Here is an 18387-nt window from a genome sequence, read left to right on the forward strand (position 1 = left end):
GAAGGGAGGAAATGCTAGTTTGTCTACTCCATGCTTCCTGATGTCGATAAAAAGTATCTTTGGCCAAGACCGTTTCCATTTCCCTGAAAGTCTGTATTCTGGAAGTCTGTGTCTAATTTGTTAGGTTTTCTTTACATCTATGCTAACAATTGTTTTAGAGAATACACTCTTATTTCCATGTTATTTCAATGTGTTTTATTAAAGACATTATAAAAATCTGTATTACAAAATGAATTGAGACCTCATAGATTATTTAAACCAGAACTCACAAACTTAAACGGCTTTATGGACGAGGTCAGGAATGTAAAACATGTGACTCAGGAGGCTGGGTGAAGATTCCAGCAAACTGGGCAGCTCAGGCCCTATTACTTTTGGGGGAGGGGGAGAAGAATGGCAATTACTAACTGGCTAATTGTGACCATGTTGCCAAATCATTGATCATTCCAAGAGAAGCCACACCTTGGAATTCTATACGGAAAATGATCTATTTTTTTTAACACTGTGATCCATATAAAATGCCTGTGAACTGGATGGCACTAGCAGAAATTAATGCAATAAGGAGTTGTTATGAGAAATTAAGAATACTGTTATATACCAATCATAATCTCCTGATTGTAGAATTTTAAAAGAAATAAATCTATAAAAGTTACTAGGTATTAGTTTTGAGTAGTTAGTTTTAGAAATATATTTATAAGGTGTACTTTTTGGTTCACTCTGTCTAGTATCATAAGATAAAATGGATATCGTATAATGAAGTTTCATAAAAATAGACTATGCCATGTTTCTGAAAACATGAAAGGATAAAATCTTTTCTGAAGAAGTAGAAAATGGGATATCTGACAGCACAGGCATAAGTTTATAACTATTCTTTCAATATGTTAAATAACATTATACATCATTTTTTTCTACTTGGATGAGGTCATCCAAATCAATACTAAATAGTGTGCAATTACCCAAAGAATTTATGTATACAAAAGAACTTTCCTAGAATCAGGTGTTTCATTGCAATGGCAGAGTTAGCTTTAAAAAGCTAGTATATAGTGAAGCCATCTGGACTTTTGCTTTGGGGGAGGTTTGGGATGATTGTTTCCATTTCATTACTGCTGATCGGTCTATTTAGATTTTTCCAGTTCTTCATGATTCAGTCTAGGAAGGTTATATATTTCTAAGAACTTGTCCATTTCTTCTAAGCTATTGAATTTGGTGGCATATAATATCTCATAGTATTCTTCTATGATCCTTTGTATGTCTGTGGCATCTGTCGTAACTTCTTTTTCATTTATGATTTTATTTATTTGTGTCTTTTCTCTTTTTTTTCTTAATGAGTCTAGCCAGGGGTTTGTCAATTTTATTAATCATTTCAAAGAACCAGCTCATTGTTGCATTATGTTTTTCTATTTTCTTTTTGTTCTCTATTTCATTTAATTCTGCTCTAATTTTTATTGTTTCATTATTTCTGCTGACTATAAGTTTCATTTGTTCTTCTTTTTCTAGTTCTTTAAGATGTAATGTTAGGTTGCTTATTTGGGATTTTTCTTGTTTCTTGAGATAGGCCTGTAATGATAAAAAAAATTTCCCTCTTAATACTGCTTTTGCAGCATCCCAATAAATTTGATATGATGTATTTTCATTCCCATTTGTTTCTATGTATCTTTTGATCTCTCCTTTTATTTCTTCTTTGACTCAGTCATTCTTCAGTAACAGGTTGTTTAATATCCACTTATTTGTGGTTTCTCCCATTTTCTCTTTGCAGTTGATCTCCAGTTTCAAGGCATTGTGAGAATATGGTTGGTATGATTTCAATCTTCTTAAAATTGCTGAGACTAGTTTTGTGTCCCAACATATGGTCTATCCTTGAGAATGTTCCGTGTGTGCTAGAAAATAATGTATAATCTGGTGTTCTAGGATGAAAGGCTCTGTAACTCCCAATTATGTCCATTTGATGTAATGTGCCATTTAAGGCTGATATTTCCTTATTGATTTTCAGTTTCAATGACCCAGAAATACTGCCATTTGTGACAACATGGGTGGATCCTGAGATTATCATATTAAATGAAATAAGTCAGACAGAAAAAGTTGAGAACCATAAGACTTCATTCACATGAGGGATATAAAACTGAAAGCAACAAATGAACAAGAAAAACAAACAAACAAAAATTATAGACACAGACAACAGTTTAGTGGTTACCAGAGGGTAAAGTTGGAGGAGGGTGGTAGATGAGGGTAACGGGGTCAAATATATTGTAATGGAAGAAGAACTGACTGGGTGATGAACACACAATGCAATATATAAATGATGGATTATAAAATTATACACATGAAACCTTTATAATTTTACTAACCATGTCACCCCAATAAAGTTAATAAAATTTAAAATACATTTTAATGTTTGAACCTTTATTTTACACATAACATTATTATCTTCTTAAAGTCTAATTTATATTTGCTAATAAGCCATGTGCTATGCTCTCTCTGAATTATTTCTACAATGTCAGCAGTTTGAGAAGAAAAAACTATCTCCCTGTTAAAGACAAATTTCATAATCATTCAAAAAGTAAGTTGAACATTTACTGTATTTTTTTAAGACCATGAAAAACAAAAGGGAAATAACACACAGTAGAAAATTCATGAGTAGGTAATCACTTTCTACAAACAATAAGCAATGTTCCAACAAGTCTTGAGAAATAACTAATTAACTTTCCAGGTGAGCAAACATTATTTTGTATTCCTGTAGACTTAAAAAAAGAAATCTGAACATAGTGAATACCAATGTGTTCCTAATTTTCAAAAAAAAGATTAAAAGGACCCTTGGTCCTTATTGTTTAGTTACTGCAAATCCTATCAAGATAATAGAACCTAAATTAGCACAGAAATTAATTTTTGCTGTACTGAAAAATAAAGAAGCAATGAGTAGCTGTTGTTTATGGAGAGTCGATTAGTCTAAAGAAATATGATGGCTTTTTGATGAAATTATAGAATGAATACAACCCAAATCACTCTAGATTCAATGCCTTGATGATAATAAAATACTTGAGTCCTCCCCACTATATTAATTTAAGATGGCTTAGATAACAAAAGTCAGCTAAGATTTTGCAACTAAAAGAAAAACAGGGATAGGTCATTTAAGGAAAATGTATAAGTTGATAAAGGTATTGGAATTGGAGGCAGAACCAAATGAATTTTAATAATTTAGAAGAAGTGGGTGTACACCAAGGAACTAATTGAAATTTCCTTAGCATCTGAATTTTAAGTTACAGCAAATATAGGACTAGATAAATGCCACAGGAAAATGAGGTGAGATCCTGGGAAATAAAAAGTATCTGGAGACTTGATTAATGTTGAGTTCAAAATCTGGCAGAAACCCATTAAGTGATAGCAATGCTTCAGAAAGCATGGGTTGGGGTGGAGGGGACAGGGAGAGCAGAATCATTAGGAGGACTCTACTTGAAAGGGTTAGTAATACAATATGATAGTAAAGAATTGTGGCTCCCCATGAAAGTATTACTGCACTTAAAGTGCTCAGAATGAATGCAACAGAAATAGCAAACCCCAAACTGATCTTTAACACAGCTGTATTTTAAATTGTACCTTCTGTCATACATGTCTTATTTTCCTTCAGATTACACCTGACCCAAATGAAGAGACATCAACAGAAACCTAAGATCTTTTCCCTAATAGACAAAAGAATATCCAAAGATCCAGCAGGTTTTCCTAGGGCTGCTTATGGCTTTCTCTCTCTGCCTCAGTGGTGGGTTTCCCTTGATCTGAAGCTCCCTGGGCCCAAAGTTCTGCTCAGAAGTATACTTCTGAGTGGTAGATCCCAATCATACCTTGGGTGGTTTGGGATTTCTTAATTATACATAGGTCTGTGGATTTATAGTTCTGAAGTCATAAAATGGGAATATTCTGGTCTTCACTAGACAGTGACGTCAAATAAAATCTAGGGTATATGTGGCATATCCAAACTAGAACCAAATACTCATGTTTTCTCAACAGATACAACAGTAACTTAAATAGTTAGAACCTCAACATGCTGATGGTTTTTATGTCTGGTACGGAGAGTCAGCCAGTTTATGTCAACTATTCTTTCCTCAAATCCACAAAATTAGTAAATATGAGAGTTTATGTGGAGCTTATATAAAAATAAATGTCTTTTGACCACCATAATATTATAAAAAAGTATGACTATCTTCTACATTTCTCAACCTATTGATGCTTTCTACATCACAGTCTGTACTTCGATATCTCTTTGAAGGGTTTGGGATTTGGAGGATGTCTAATCCAACTGTGTCCTTTTACAGATAAGAAGATAGAAACTTTGAGAGATGCAATGGTTTGGCCGATGTGGCATAGTCAGTGACTGCAGAGTCTGCAATAGAGTTTCTATCCACTGATTCTATTTCAGTCCTTGAAACAGTCTGCTGCCATTCTTTCTTCTGTTCATCTTCTTGTTCCAAAATTACTACTGGTATTTGAAAAAAGGAGCTTAGAAATAGTTATCTAAAAGAAGCAATGTGTATATGCACATGGATGTGTATTTGCATTTCAAATAATGTATCAATATATTGTCTCCACTTGCTTACTACATTGTTATGCATTAGATATTTAGCATTTGCATCACAAACAAGAATTCTATTTTCATTTGCTATGCTGTTCTGACAATATTATGATGAACTGTATTCTATGTAAACCACTAAAAATGGTTTATTTTATTTAAATCATCCACCCAGGCTTTATTTAGCTTGTACCCAATTTTACATGGTGTTAATTACTTAAAATGCAGATACATAAGATTCAACATTTACTAGCATTTCATCTTAGGAATTTATTTAGGAAATGAAGTATTGCTCTGCGGTTTCAGAAAAGAAATTAATAAATACCTCTGAATAGATGGTAATTTCATGTTCATTTTCAGAGAGATTTAGCTCGTACATTAGCAGTGCTATTTCATAACACCCATAATCTTCTAAATTGACTTATTTGATGCTCTTCAGGATCTAGTTTTCTGAAGATTTAGATTTTTATCTCTGTTGCTGTTTTTGAAATGCTCTCCATGATTGTGAGTCCATCTAATGTAATTTTCACATTCGGTGCCCTTTTTCTCAAATGACAATACAGGGCAAGAAAAGCAGTCTGGAAGTTCTTCATACCAGCCTAGTACTTTGATTCAAAATATGGATAAAATGTAAGGAAAAGAGAGATAAGAAGAGTTGAAGGTCTCTGCATAAGGAAACCTTGTGTTAAAATCAAACAGATGGACTGTGAGGGGTTATCTGTAAAGTAAGATAAGGTAATACAAAAACTCAACAGAAATGATCCTCTGAGAAGTAAATAACTGAATAACTGAGTAGTTCTGTTCCCTTTTATTAATACTTTTGCAGAAACCTTGTCTCTACTCTGGCCCCTTTCATCTTAAGCCTATGTCCTAGCACTTTCTCAGCATCTCACTTAGTTTTTCTTAAATTCAAGTACTACTACTAATTAATAATAATGATAATAAAATTGCATATAAATTTCTTATGCTTTAATCAAAACCTTCAGTAATGCCTATATTTTTATTTGACAATGCTTGAAAGTTCGCTGGGGGAGCCAACTACGTCAGCACGGAGATCTATTCTGAAGACAGTGTGTCCCATGACATTAAATGTGTATTCATTTCTACCAAAAGTGTATTCTTTTTAGGTTCTGACTTCATGCTAAGATGAAAAGCGAAAGTCTGTAAATATAGCTAGCTAGCTAGAGAGAAAATGATAGATATGTGTGTGCATGTATATGTATGTATGTGCAATGTGTCAATATTATAATCTCTCTCTCTCTCTCTCTCTCTCACACACACACACACACACACACACACACACACACGCACTTAAACCTCTAGAGAAAAGATTTTTTACCTCTTATCCAAGTAAGACAGGATTTTAAACTTTGCAGCTAAACAATAATCGAGATCCGTGTACATACTCTGTAACTCAACAATATTTGAGTTGCTTTAAAACAATACTCCCTCATTTCGTTGCAAACACCGTGTCCCTGCTTCCTCTCAGGCAGGAAGAAGTCTGTTGTAAGCAGTTAATAGACTGTGAGTACATGATTCTTAATTGGATAACTTAGCTGTCCCCCTGCCACTCTGCCTGAATTAGTTCCAGTTGAGGACGTCCAACTGGAGTCCTGGCCCAGTGCCTGGGGTTGGTGATTATACTTCCCAAACGTGCACCCTCACTGTCCTTGGGGAACCAATGTCCCTAAATCTGAGAATGCACTTTCAGGCATGTCAATCAGGCCATGGCTCTCTTGAAGGCAGTCTCTGCAGAGCAGCTCAGACTTCTGGACGAGTCTCATTGAATCACAATTGCTGGTAGAGACAAGCTTGATCTCCTGCTAGGCTTCCCAGACCTTAGTTCCAGACCTGCCCGTAGTCTACTAAAATAAATAAAATAAAATAGCTCGTTCCTGCACTCTCTCCCCCATGAGTCATCCCTAGAAGGTTGCTTTCCCCAACCCTCCCAGTGCCAGGAAGGGGAGCAAAGGTGTTGTTCCAAAGTGGCGGGAGGAGGGTTATATCTGCTTTGTTATTGAGAGAAGGGGAGGCAAGTATGCCTTGAGTGTGTGTGTGTGTGTGTGTGTATGTGAGAGAGAGAGAGAGAGAGAGAGAGAGAGAGAGAGAGAGAGGTTTTACAGGGGAAAATAAGCAGGGAAGAGGAATGGTCAGAGGCCGGTGCCCCAGCTCTCCTCGGGGTCTCAGAGAATCGCACACATCGTAATTCCCTTTCGAGATCTTTACAGATTTCCATAAACAATGACATCACTCAGGCGCCGCCGACCAGATTACAGCTGGGGGGATTTTCCTGGGAGCAAGGCGGGCCCGGGTGGAGAGATAGAGGAGCTCTCCAGGGTGCTGAAAGGGGCGGGGGCGCGGGCTTGCAGAGCGGCGCCCCCCGCGGAGGAGGCGGACCCGCCAGGCCGGGGGCGGGCAGGGGCGGGCCTGGGGTGGCCCAGGGCGGGGCCCGTCGCTTTTCCGGCCTTCATTGGCTGCTGACGAGCGGACGTCACCCAGGCTGGTGCTCTCCTCCCGACCCAGCGGAATTGGAGCTGAGGAGGAGCTGAAAATGCAGATTTAGCATCAAGCACAGACATACACTTGCTCTTTCTCTCAGATTCACACAGCTCCCCACATTCGCACCTCTGCCAGCGAGCCGGCCGCCTGACCTCACGGCTTCCCCGCCAGCCAGGTGGTGAAGAACACGCATTGATTTGCTGCTTTCCAAACCCCTAACCAGTCTCTTTCTCTACACAAAGATTTCTTGAAAACAAACAAACAAACAAAACTATATATATATTTTTTATTTGCACCTTTCCTCCGGGTCCCCTGCTCCGTCAGTCTGCGCGCCTCCTAGCACCACTTTTCACTCCCAAAGAAAGATGAAAGGTGGCTGTGTCTCCCAGTGGAAGGCGGCCTCTGGGCTCCTCTTCTGTGTCATGGTGTTTGCATGCGCCGAGAGACCGGTCTTCACGAATCATTTTCTTGTGGAGTTGCATAAAGGAGGAGAGGAAGAAGCTCGCCAAGTTGCAGCAGAACACGGCTTTGGAGTCCGAAAGGTAAGATCTCCCTTGCATTTCGCATGTTGTTTCAAAACGGAGACAGCCCTGCGCAATCTCATTGCAGATTTGCAAGTTTTCGCTCTTTCTCAAGCGATGCAGACATTCTGCCTTCGGTTATTTAACACGACATTGCCTCCCGGGATTTTTCACGGGTTATGTAATTAAAATGTCCTTCAAATTGTACTAGTAAGGTCATAAAAAATAATTTATTGCTCTTTGACTTGGTGGAGAAAACAGGATAACATATTTCAAACAATGCCGTGCGCCCGGGCTGCTGTCCGAGGTACCAAGTTCTCAAGGCTGCCTGGGATGGAGGGATGAAGTATTGAACATCTGGGCTTGGCGTTGCCTGTCTTGTCAGAGATGTATGCTCCACTCCCATCTCCGGAGAAAGAGTAGTTTCTGACGAACAGGGCTAGAAGCTTGGACATTGTAATTCATCTCCATGCTTTTCGGATCCCGCGCCCCGGAGGACTTCCCTCCCAGTGACTTTGGTCCCTGCTCTTTTCCAGGGAAAGCAGCTCCCTGGCTCCAGAAGACTTGGAGACCCGAACTGGTTTTTCTTTCTAAAATCGGGGCGAAACTTCTCTCCCCTACCCGCGTCCACCACAGCCCACCCCGGAGCGTACTCCTATTTAGCTCTCAAGTTCTCAACGCACAGCTATAGAAGCTGGAAAGGTAGATGTTGAGGGGAGTTCCCTGCAGCGAAGTCAGGGTGTCTCTCCTGGTATGTGGGCGGCCAGCTTGGCTTTCCCAGGAGGATGCGGGGGATCCCCATTCCAAGAAGTTGGCAGAGTTCAATCGTTTGGGCAGCCGGGTGAGGCTCCTAGTCAGGGATGCTTGGGGACTCCTTTGGAGAGACGAGGGTACCCATTCTGTGAGGACAAGGGAGAGGAGAACGCTGGGTAGGGGCTGCAGCTGACCTACTTGCTCTTCCTGAGAAATATCGTGTCAGGGATCGCAAGTGTCCTCAGGGGACCTGGCGAGGCGTGGAGAGGGTGAGGGTGCAAGGAGAAACCTCGGCGAAGGGAACCTAGAGGACATAGGGATGCGATTCCACAACCAGAGGGCCGGGTGGAGGTCTGTGGAATTCCAGGCCCCATCTCCTCCCTCCTGACCCCTGGAGTGACGCTTAAGATGAGCGATGGGAGCTTTCTATTGTTGCTCTTGCCTCTCAAGGGCAGCGTGAACTGGGACTCATATCAGTCCCTCTGTCCCGACTTCCCACACCTCCCACCTCCCTCCCAGCCGCGGAGAGCGTTCCTTCACATGCTGTGGGCTCTCCCGCCTCGGTAGGGCGTTGGCAGCTGGGATTTCGACTCCAGGTGGGTTTGACAGCGAGTTTATCAGAGATCTGGGAGGAGGTGCCGGGTCTGCCTGAGGCGCGCGGGTTGGTCTCGCAAAAGGGAACTTGTTGCTCCTGGGAAGCGTGGGTGGAGCAGCGGAAAGAGGACGCCAGCTGAGGGAGCAGCCCGCGGTCCTTCTGTCCCAGGCTTGGGGACTGTTTCAAGAGTGCTGCCAACATAATAAGCAAGCAGACCCTTCTTCCTTCCGACCTCCTTCCCCGAACTTGGCAAGATCCAGGACCCAGAAACCATAAATATAATAGTGATTACTATTAGCTGACAGTTACAGGGCACCATTATGTGCTGGAGTCCTTACATACATTCTTATTTATAGTCTCAACAACTGTTAGGACGCTACTATTATTATTAAGCCTATGATACTGATAAGTAAATTGGCTCAATATGGCCCAAGACAAAAACAACCAAGGATTTACACCCAGCTCTTTCAGAGATGAACTGAGGCTTTCACCCTAGCACTTACCAAACCAAGGCTCTGCAGGGTATGCTGGGCTTTGGGGTATGCTGAAAAGGGTCTTTAGTTCTTGAGTGAAAAGGGCTGCAGTTGATGCACAAATAGATATTACTTTCTCACCCAGCCATGCACTTTTTCATAGTGTAGGCAGACATTGCTATCCCCTCTTTATTTCCCTTTTTGAAAATATGTCCCTAGGATCTGGTCTTAGGAACTTAATCAAATCTAGGTGTAGCTGAGACTGATCATGGCTTAACTTACTAATTGTCCAAGAGGGTTAATTTTCTTGTATAGAGGTAAACAACTTAATGAGGGATTTACAGTTTTGATGATGGAATTCAAGCAATGGGACATAGAGACAATAACATAAGTGAGTCTGAATTATCTCTGTACATTTACTTTAAAAATCTCAAGGAACTCATACTTTGGGGTAAAATCAGATACCTAAGTCTGTTTCTCTCTCATTCTTTCTTGGAGAGGAGCCAACTTGTTTTGCCTCACAGCCTCAAACGTGCAATTCTTATCTAGGAGAAATGGGTTTTTACCTTGCCATCTCTCTCCTTACCTCTCTATAACCTCTCAGAAGTAATATCTCTTATCCATATGATTTTGCTCTGATACATGTTTAAGTAAAAACCAGTCTATGGCAAGATATTTCTGTCTGATGAGTCTGTGCTTGATGCTACACTTGTCTAAAATAAACTCTCTTTTTCTCTTTCGGATCATGTCCCCAACCCTCCTTCAAGACTGAGCTCCAAACCTTCCCTGATGCTGTCAAACGCAGTGAACTTTTTCGTCTCTAAATTCCTTTGAGACAAAAAGCAAAGCCTGCATGACATACACTAGCACACCTATCAATTTTCCTCTAGTCATTTCATACATATATGTAAATATGGGTGTATTGCCTTTCTACTTGAAAGATAAATACTCAGGGATAGCTTCTATACTTCTGGATTCCTCACCAAAACCAGCATATTACAGGGTTTGCCAGCCCATAAGGAATCTTTCTTAATTTTACTTATTATTTCAAGTTTCCCAAACACTGTCTTATTTTATTTTCATCATGCTGTTCTGTAATTTGTGAACATTTGTTAATCATTTTTCATTTTATGCCCCCAGTAACTCTTTCTCTTTTCTGTCTCTAACACTTAGTATATGCACACCTCCCAACTCTCTACTGCTCCATCTTCTCCAATGCTCAGTGTCAGACACCAAAGATTCTCAGTAATTATTTATTCATCCAAAAGAAGAGTCAGCTATGTACAGTAGAGGAACCTGTTCTTTTACTAAGTTATCTCACCCAACCTCACTAACCTGTGAGGTAGAAATTATTGGCATCAGCTGCAATTCTCAGAAAAAAAATTAAAGCTCTGAGAAGTTAAGTAATTGCTCATACCTGGAAAGTTAAAAAAAAAAAAACACACCTCAAATTTAAAAACGAATTTGCTTTACCAAAAGTAATTTTGTTTTCTACCATGCTGCCTCCAGGAAGCCTTTCCTGACTGCCAAGAGCCCTGCCCTTGGGGCACCATTTTTGAGTTCTGATATTTTTATTTTCCTTTCATTTTTGCTACTTTTTTCTCTCCAATACTTATTTGGTATTAACATAGAAACCAATTGTTAGGCACGGCTGGAGTAATGAGTTGAGGGAGACCAAAATTGGGCTATTAGAATTTATTTGGTGTGCTTGAGGTGGGGGAGGTCAGGCCAGAAAAGACCATAACCTTTCCAAGCAAAAAGGGGTATGGAGTTTTATGGAAGGGGGTAAATGAGGTTATTCCCCCTTCAATGCTTCAGGGGTTTTCATTGCATTGTCTCTAGCAACCAAGGGTTTCGGGGCATGACCTAGCCCTCCAGCTCCACACCCTGGCCCCCAGTCCTCAGTCCATACCATCCAGGCCTGCCCAGGCCCATTGATCACAAGCCCCTAGGAGACAAAGTACAAAGCAGGACAGGATAAGATAGTTTCTACATTCCAGGTGGCTTCTCCAGGCCTAAGGCAAACACAAGTCAGTAGGTACAAGGTACAAAGCAAGACAAGATGGCTTTTAAGATAAGAACGTTCCTGTTCTTCCTGGCCTAAATATGGCCTAACAAATTCCCCCTCTGGGTTTGGTAACTATTCTTAGGAAAAGGGGCAGTGGTCAGTCTTCTGTAACTGCTTCCTGCTGAGCGGGGGCGTCAATCAGGGTCCCTAATTAGAGTTTTGGGTGAAGGGGCTGTAACTGTGTTCTTGTAAGAGCATGGTGAGAACAATTTGCCTGCGGATCATTTTGACAGGCCGGAATAAAGGGTTTGGGGATTACAGCTCAGTTGGTGTATAGTCCATAAAGTCCCCCTGTCAAAGGCCAGTTCCCAGAAACTTGTCCAGCACGTACCTGTGAGGTCTTATTGCTCATGTGGTCTGTTGCTTATGTATTGTCACCTTCATGTTCCCCGCCAGAGTGCAGGTATAAAGGTCTGGTGGAGTATCTGGCTGGGGTCCCTCTGGCTGGTCCAGCTTCTGTTGTTTTTGTTGGTCTATGTCCCAGGTTGCTGGCTCTGGGGCCCTTTTAAGCCTAGATAGGTGAATCCAGGAAGGTATTCCTAACAGTTTGGCTGCTGTGGGGGTTGTTAGGATGAGCTGATAGGCTCCTTCCTATTTGGGATGGAGGGGGTGGACTTTGTCTGGGAGAGCCTTCAAGAGGACCCAATCTTCTGATTCTAGAGGAGTTGCTGGAATTTCAATACCAGCCTGAGGTTTGGGGAGGAAAGTATCAGCGTGGTAGCGGAGGAGGTGCTGGGTGAGAGAAAGGGTAGGGAGATAATCACCAAGGAGAGGTGAAGAGGAAGGGGATATAGTGCCGAGGAGGAAAGGGCAACCATATATGAGTTCAAATGGGCTAAGGAGAGTTGGACCATGGGGTGGGGGGGCAGCACGGAGGCAGGAAAGGTCAATAGGGAGGAGGGAAATCCCATCCTGATGGCGTTCTAAGGACAGCCTGGTTGATTGAGTTTTGGGGGTAATGAGCCCTTTCTACCTTTCCAGAAGATTGGGGATGATACGGGATGTGCAGTCGCCATTGAATACCAAGAGAGGTGGCAACTTGTTGGGTGATTTGGAAGTAATACTAGGACCATTGTCACTCTGGATGGTTGAAGGGAGGCCAAAATAGGCGATAATGTGGTGGAGAAGGGCATGTGAGACTGTGGAGGATTTTTCAAACGTGGCAGGGAAGGCTTCTAGCCATCCAGAGAAAGTATCCAGGAAGGTGAGGAGATAGCGGAGTCAGCGGATGCATGGCATGTGAGTGAAATCAATTTTCCAATCTTGGCCAGGGATGTGGCCATGGGCTTGATGGGATGGGAAGGATGGGGGAGGCTGAATGACCCCCTGGGGGTTGGAGAGGTGGCAAATAGAGCAAGCCTGGGTGACGTGGGCTAACAGGGAAGAAAAACATGGGTGAGTGATAAAGGGACATAAGAAAGTGACGAAGGGTCTATGTCCAATGTGAAGAGAGTTGTGGAAAGCCTCAAGGATGTCTAAAGCCTGGTTATCAGGCAGGATTAGTTTGTTGGCAGAGGTAAGCCAGGGGCCCTCCCAATGGCTCCCTGACTGGTAAGGGAAGTAATTTCATCAGGAGTGTATGTGGGATGAAGGTTAGGGATGGCGAGGAATTGGGTAACAGGTTCTCAAGAACCGAGGAAGGCGGCCCCCGGTGTGCCTCCCAATCAGCCTTGTTGTTACCAATGGCAACAAGGCCAGAGCCCCTATGGTGGCCCCTGCAGTGTAAACAGAAACACAAGCAGGGAGTTGAAGAGCCTCAGTAAGCTTGAGGATTAAGGAGCCATGGGCTACAGGGGAACCTTGGGAGGTGAGGAAGCCGTGTTTTGCCCAGATTGCAGCATGGGAATGGATAACGTGAAAGGCATATTTGGAGTCTGTATAAATGTTGACAGAGCATCCTTTGGCTAGGATTAGGGCACAGGTAAGGGCAATAAGTTCAGCCTTCTGAGCAGAAATGTTAGAAGGGAGAGGGGAGGATTCTATGAATTCATAGGCAGAGGTAACAGCATTGCCTGAATAGCGCTCTCCGTTACAAATGTAACTGGACCTGTCAACAAACCAGGTGTAGTCGGGATCAGGAAGGTTGTTTCAGAAAGGTCAGGGTGAAGAAGCCAGGAAGATTCAAGTTCCTCAATGCAGGAATGAAATACAGAGGTGGAAACAGGAAGAAGTGTGGAGGTATTAAGAGCAGGGGACTGGAGAAGAGTAATGTGGGCAGAGGTCGGAAGAAGTTGATAATGAGTAAGATGAGAAGAGCTAAGAAAGGAAGGGGCCTTATTAAGAAGATTAAGGACTTAAGGACCGAATGAGGTGAGAAAACATTGATAGGTTGAGAGCAAATTTGGAAGCCTCTAAAGTGAGGAGGGCAGAGGCGAAGAGGGAATGGACGCAGGGGGTTGGGGCAGCCCCAGTCTAGTTGCTTGGATCAGTAAGCGACGGCTTTGAGATTGGGGCCTGATTTCTGACCCAAGAGGCCTAGAGCCAGCTCCCAAGATTCATGGGTCTATAGGAAGAAAGGCTTAGTCAGGTCAGGTAAAATGAGGGCAGGGGCAGAAATGAGAGCCATCTGGAGTTGAGAAAAAGCAGAGGTGGTCTCTGAAGTAGGCAGGAGAGGTTCCTGGAGGGTGCCAGCAGCAGCCTGGGAAAGGGGTTTGGCAATGAGGCCAAAATTGGGGATCCAGATGGGAAAATATCCAACCAAGCCAAGGAAAGAGAGAAGATGCTGTTTTGTGGAGGGGAAGGGGATAGAGCTAATGAGCGTTTTGCGTTGTGTAGTGATTTCCTGGTGACCTGGGGAAAGGCGAAATCTTAGGTAGGTGACGGTTGAGATGGAGAGTTGGCCCTTATGGTGGGAGACACGATAACCTACAGAAGAAGCCAGATAATTAAGGAGCTGGCAGGACGTGGAGATATTAGATGTAGGGCTACAAAAGAGGAGATCATCAGTGGACTGGAGAATTGTAGAACTGGGAAGGGAAAGGGAGGTTAGGTCTCGAGCTAAGGCCTGGCTTAAAAGTTGGGGGCTGTGCCTAAATCTCTGAGGGAGGACTGTCCAGGTTAATTGTTGAGAAAATTTGGTATTAGGATCATTCTAGGTCCTGGGAATCAGGGTGTAGAGGAATAGAAAAGAAAGCATCCTTAAGGTCAAGGACAGTAAAATATTGGGTGTCAAGAGGTATGAGAGATAAAAGAGTATATGGATTGGGAACTACAGGATAGAGGGGAATAACTGCTTCATTTATAATTCAAAGGTCCTGAACAAAGCGGTACGTCTTGCCCGGCTTCTTGACTGGGAGAATGGGAGTGTTGTAAGGGGAATAAGCGGGGCAGAGAATCTTCGCCTGGAGGAACTTAGATAGTAGAGGTTTGAGTCCAAGGAGGGCTTGTCGAGGAACACGATAGTAAGCTTTAGTGGGGAAGTGAGTGTGATCTCTGAGTGAGATAATAAGAGGTGGATGGTGAGTGGTGATAATGGGTTGGGAGGTATCCCATATAGAAGGGTCAATGTCAGGTGGGTTAGAAGGGAAAGAAGGGATAGTTTCTGGGGGTGATTCTGCTAGCAAACCGAGAAAAGTGGTAGCGGAAGAAGGGGTATGTAAAGTAACAGTGGAATGAAACTTGGAGAAAATGTCCCTCCCTAAAATAGGAGTGTGACAACGAAGCAGGACTAGGAAGGAATGAGTAAAAGGGTGTCCATCTAGGGAACATAAAAGAGGTGGGGTAGATATGGGGTGAGAAAGTATCCCATCAATGCCCACAATTGAGACAAGAGATGGAGAGAGCTTGCCCAAAAATTTGGGGAGTGCCGAGTAAGTGGCCCCCTTGTCTAGAAGGAAAGAAGTGACCTTACTGGCAAGTAGGAGACTTACCCGCTGCTCTGTCATGAGTTTGGTGGAGGTTGAGGCCCGTGATGGGACCAGACACCTTCAATTTTCATCGGTGCCGAGGATCAGGCGTGGTGTTTGGCCGGGGCCAGGAAGTGGGTGTTCCTGAGCCTTGAGGGGCTCAAGGGCAATCTGACTTCCAGTGGCTACCACGGACTTAGTAGGAGGCCTTGGGTTAGTGCAAAAGCGGCTCCAGTGTCCCGGGAGGCCATATTTAAAGTAGGTATCTGGTTGATTAGGCTGCACAGAGGATTGGGGTCCCGGATGTTTCCTTTGGGACCAGCCCGGCCTAATGGCCTGGGAAACTGCTGCGGCTGCCATCTGTAAGGCCTGAGTATGGGCCTGTCTATTCTCATCTCGATTGTTGAAGACCTTAAAAGCCAGTTCTAAAAGATCTATTTGGGGGGGGGTGAGGACCGTTCCATAGTTTCTGAAGCTTTCTGCAAATATCAGGGGACAACTGGGACATTAAATGCATCTGGCATCCAGAGAGTCAGGATTAATGTTAGTGTAGGTTTGTAGGGCCTCTGAAAGGCAGGAGAGAAAACAACAGCTGTGTTCTCATGGTGGTCCTGGTAGATTTCCCTAACTTTTTCATAATTGACAGCTTTCTGAATGGCTGCCTTCATGCCCTGAGGGAGACAATTAACCATATGGTCTCTCTTTAGGCAGTCAGGATTGGGTTGGGAGTGAGTCTGGTAATTCCAGTTAGGATCCTGGGTAGGAATGGCTGTCTCGCCAGGGGGATAGGTGTTATTATTTTGGCAATGCATGTAGTCTGCTATTTCCCTAGCTTTTTGTATGATACGATCCTTTTCATCAGAGTTAGTACACGTGGAGAGAATAATATAGATGCCCCACCCAGTAAGGTCATAGCTAAGGGTGAGTTATTCGAACTCTTTGTAAAGCGGGAGGGATCAGAAGAAAAGGAACCTAGCTTAGATTCAGTCTGACTCAGGTCTGTCATTGAGAAAAGGACATGGACCTAACAGGGCCTTCAGCGCCTGCCACTTCCCTGAGAGGCATCTGGGCGGCTGGGGGTGCCTAAGGTTGCCTGGATCAGGTATGAGGAGGGGAAGAAAGGCCAGAAGCAGGCGGGGCAGTAGTGGAGGAAGTATCGGGTGGTAATGTGGAGGCAGTGGGTTGATTCAGTGGGGGGATTTCAATTAGCGGAAGTCAGGAAGGAGAGGAAAAATGAGGGGGGTCAAAAGGATCCAGATCAGGATTGGGGGGTGAGGGCTCTGGAGCAGAGGGAGAAGAGGCTGAAGCTAAACCTAAGAGGCGTGATTCGCCCTTAGGTGGGAAATGGGACAAGTCCCGTCGCAGCTCAAAGAAAGCCATGAGATAGGGGACCTTGCTCCATTTACCCTGCTGGCAGAGGAGGTTGTCTAAATCTTGGAGAACATCAAGGTCAAGAGATCCAGAAGGCGGCCAGGATTCGCCATTATCAAGCATATGTTGTGGCCAGGCCACAGTTGAAAAGGATATGAGGTGTTTAGCCTCTAAAACGGGGTAAAGTCTTCTAATGTGGTCCAAAAGCATCTCCAAAGGAGAGTCCCTCGGGTAAGAGAAGGAGCCAGAGCCCATAGTAATGGAAGGAGATAGGGGGCAAAAGGAGGTAAAGTCTAGACCCTCTTAATCATCCGGAGCACAAGGGAAAATGGCAGGGCGTCTCACTGTCGGTTTCCTCAGGTCCAGCGGAGGGAAAGGGTGCAGACCGGGGCAGGCATCCTTGCTGACGGCTGACCCAAGGGCCTGGCCCTGGGACATGGTCAGGTCTAGTGCTAGGTCTTTTATCGGCTGGCAAATCTGACCTAGTCAAAGGGTGAAGAGGGAAAACTTACCTAAGTCGTCCACTGAAAGGTAGACGAAGGCGGCTCCCCATACGGGCCACCAAATTGTTAGGCACGGCTGGAGGAATGATTCGCGGGAGACCAAAATTGGTCTATTAGAATTTATTTGGTGTGCTTGAGATGGGGAGGTCAGGCTAAAAAAGACCATAACCTCTCCGAGCAAAAAGGGGTATGGAATTTTATAAGAGATGGTAAATGAGATTGTTCCCCTTTCAATGCTTCAGGGGGTTTTTGTTGCATTGTCTCTAGCAATCAAGGGTTTCCAGGCATGACCAAGCCCTCCGGCTCCACGCCCTGGCCCCCAGGCCTCTGTCCTGACCTCCCAGGCCCACCCAAACCCACTGATCACAAGCCCCTAGGAGACAAACAAAGTACAAAGCAGGACAAGATAAGATGGTTTCTACATTCCAGGTGGCTTCTCCAGGCCTAAGGCAAATACAAGTCAGCAGGTACAAGGTACAAAGCAAGACAAGATGGCTTTTAAGAAAAGGAGGTTCCTGTTCCTGGCCTAAATATGGCCTAACACCTATGTCATTAACTAATGTGTGTGAGTATGTATTTCTTCTGGTAGATTATAAATCTTCCAAGAGGAGAAACAATATACTATGTCTTTTTATAGTTTTTATATTTAGTATGGTAGCCTATATACAAGTTATTGAATGATATCTGTTGATTATTTTGCCTAACCCTTGAAAGACCATTTGCAAACAATAATATTTCCTCTCTAAAATGGAGTAACTCTACCCTCATAAAAGTGTATTGAGACTAAAGGTTTATATTTTACCATGACTTGGTCCAAAGATGTATGTTTATCAGAGCAGATGCATATATCTAGCAGAGTGAATTTACAACTATAACAAAGGTGTCATTTCAGAGAGCCTTAAAATTCTCAATACTGACTCTGGGTGGTGAGCACACAATGCAATGTATAGATTATGTATTATAGAAATGTACACTTAGAACACATGTAATTTTACTAACCAATGTCACCTCAATAAATTTAATAAAAATGAAAAAAACTTGAAAAAAAATCTCAATACACTACTTATTTTAATTCCCTTAAAAAAGAAAACAGAAATTATTTGCTAAAGCAATGTGTTGAGGGTTAGTTAAAAATCAGGTAAGAATTAAGGTAAAAATCCAAACTGACAATTGGGTGTTTTTGTTTTGCTATAGTATGTTTTGT

General features: G+C 43.1%; 1 protein-coding gene across 1 annotated transcript in view; it reads left to right on the forward strand.

Annotated features, from left to right (window-relative positions):
- The first annotated feature begins 7102 nt into the window (after window positions 1–7102).
- PCSK2 (proprotein convertase subtilisin/kexin type 2) overlaps window positions 7103–18387 on the forward strand; it is a 294215-nt gene continuing 282930 nt past the window's right edge. Inside the window, exon 1 of the mRNA XM_019756643.2 lies at window positions 7103–7596. Coding sequence (XP_019612202.1) covers window positions 7420–7596 — 177 coding nt within the window. The 5' untranslated portion in view covers window positions 7103–7419. The remainder of the gene's footprint in view (window positions 7597–18387) is intronic.

Source organism: Rhinolophus sinicus, linkage group LG13 (genome assembly GCF_036562045.2).
Source record: "Rhinolophus sinicus isolate RSC01 linkage group LG13, ASM3656204v1, whole genome shotgun sequence".
In the NCBI taxonomy this organism is placed as follows: Eukaryota; Metazoa; Chordata; class Mammalia; order Chiroptera; family Rhinolophidae; genus Rhinolophus; species Rhinolophus sinicus.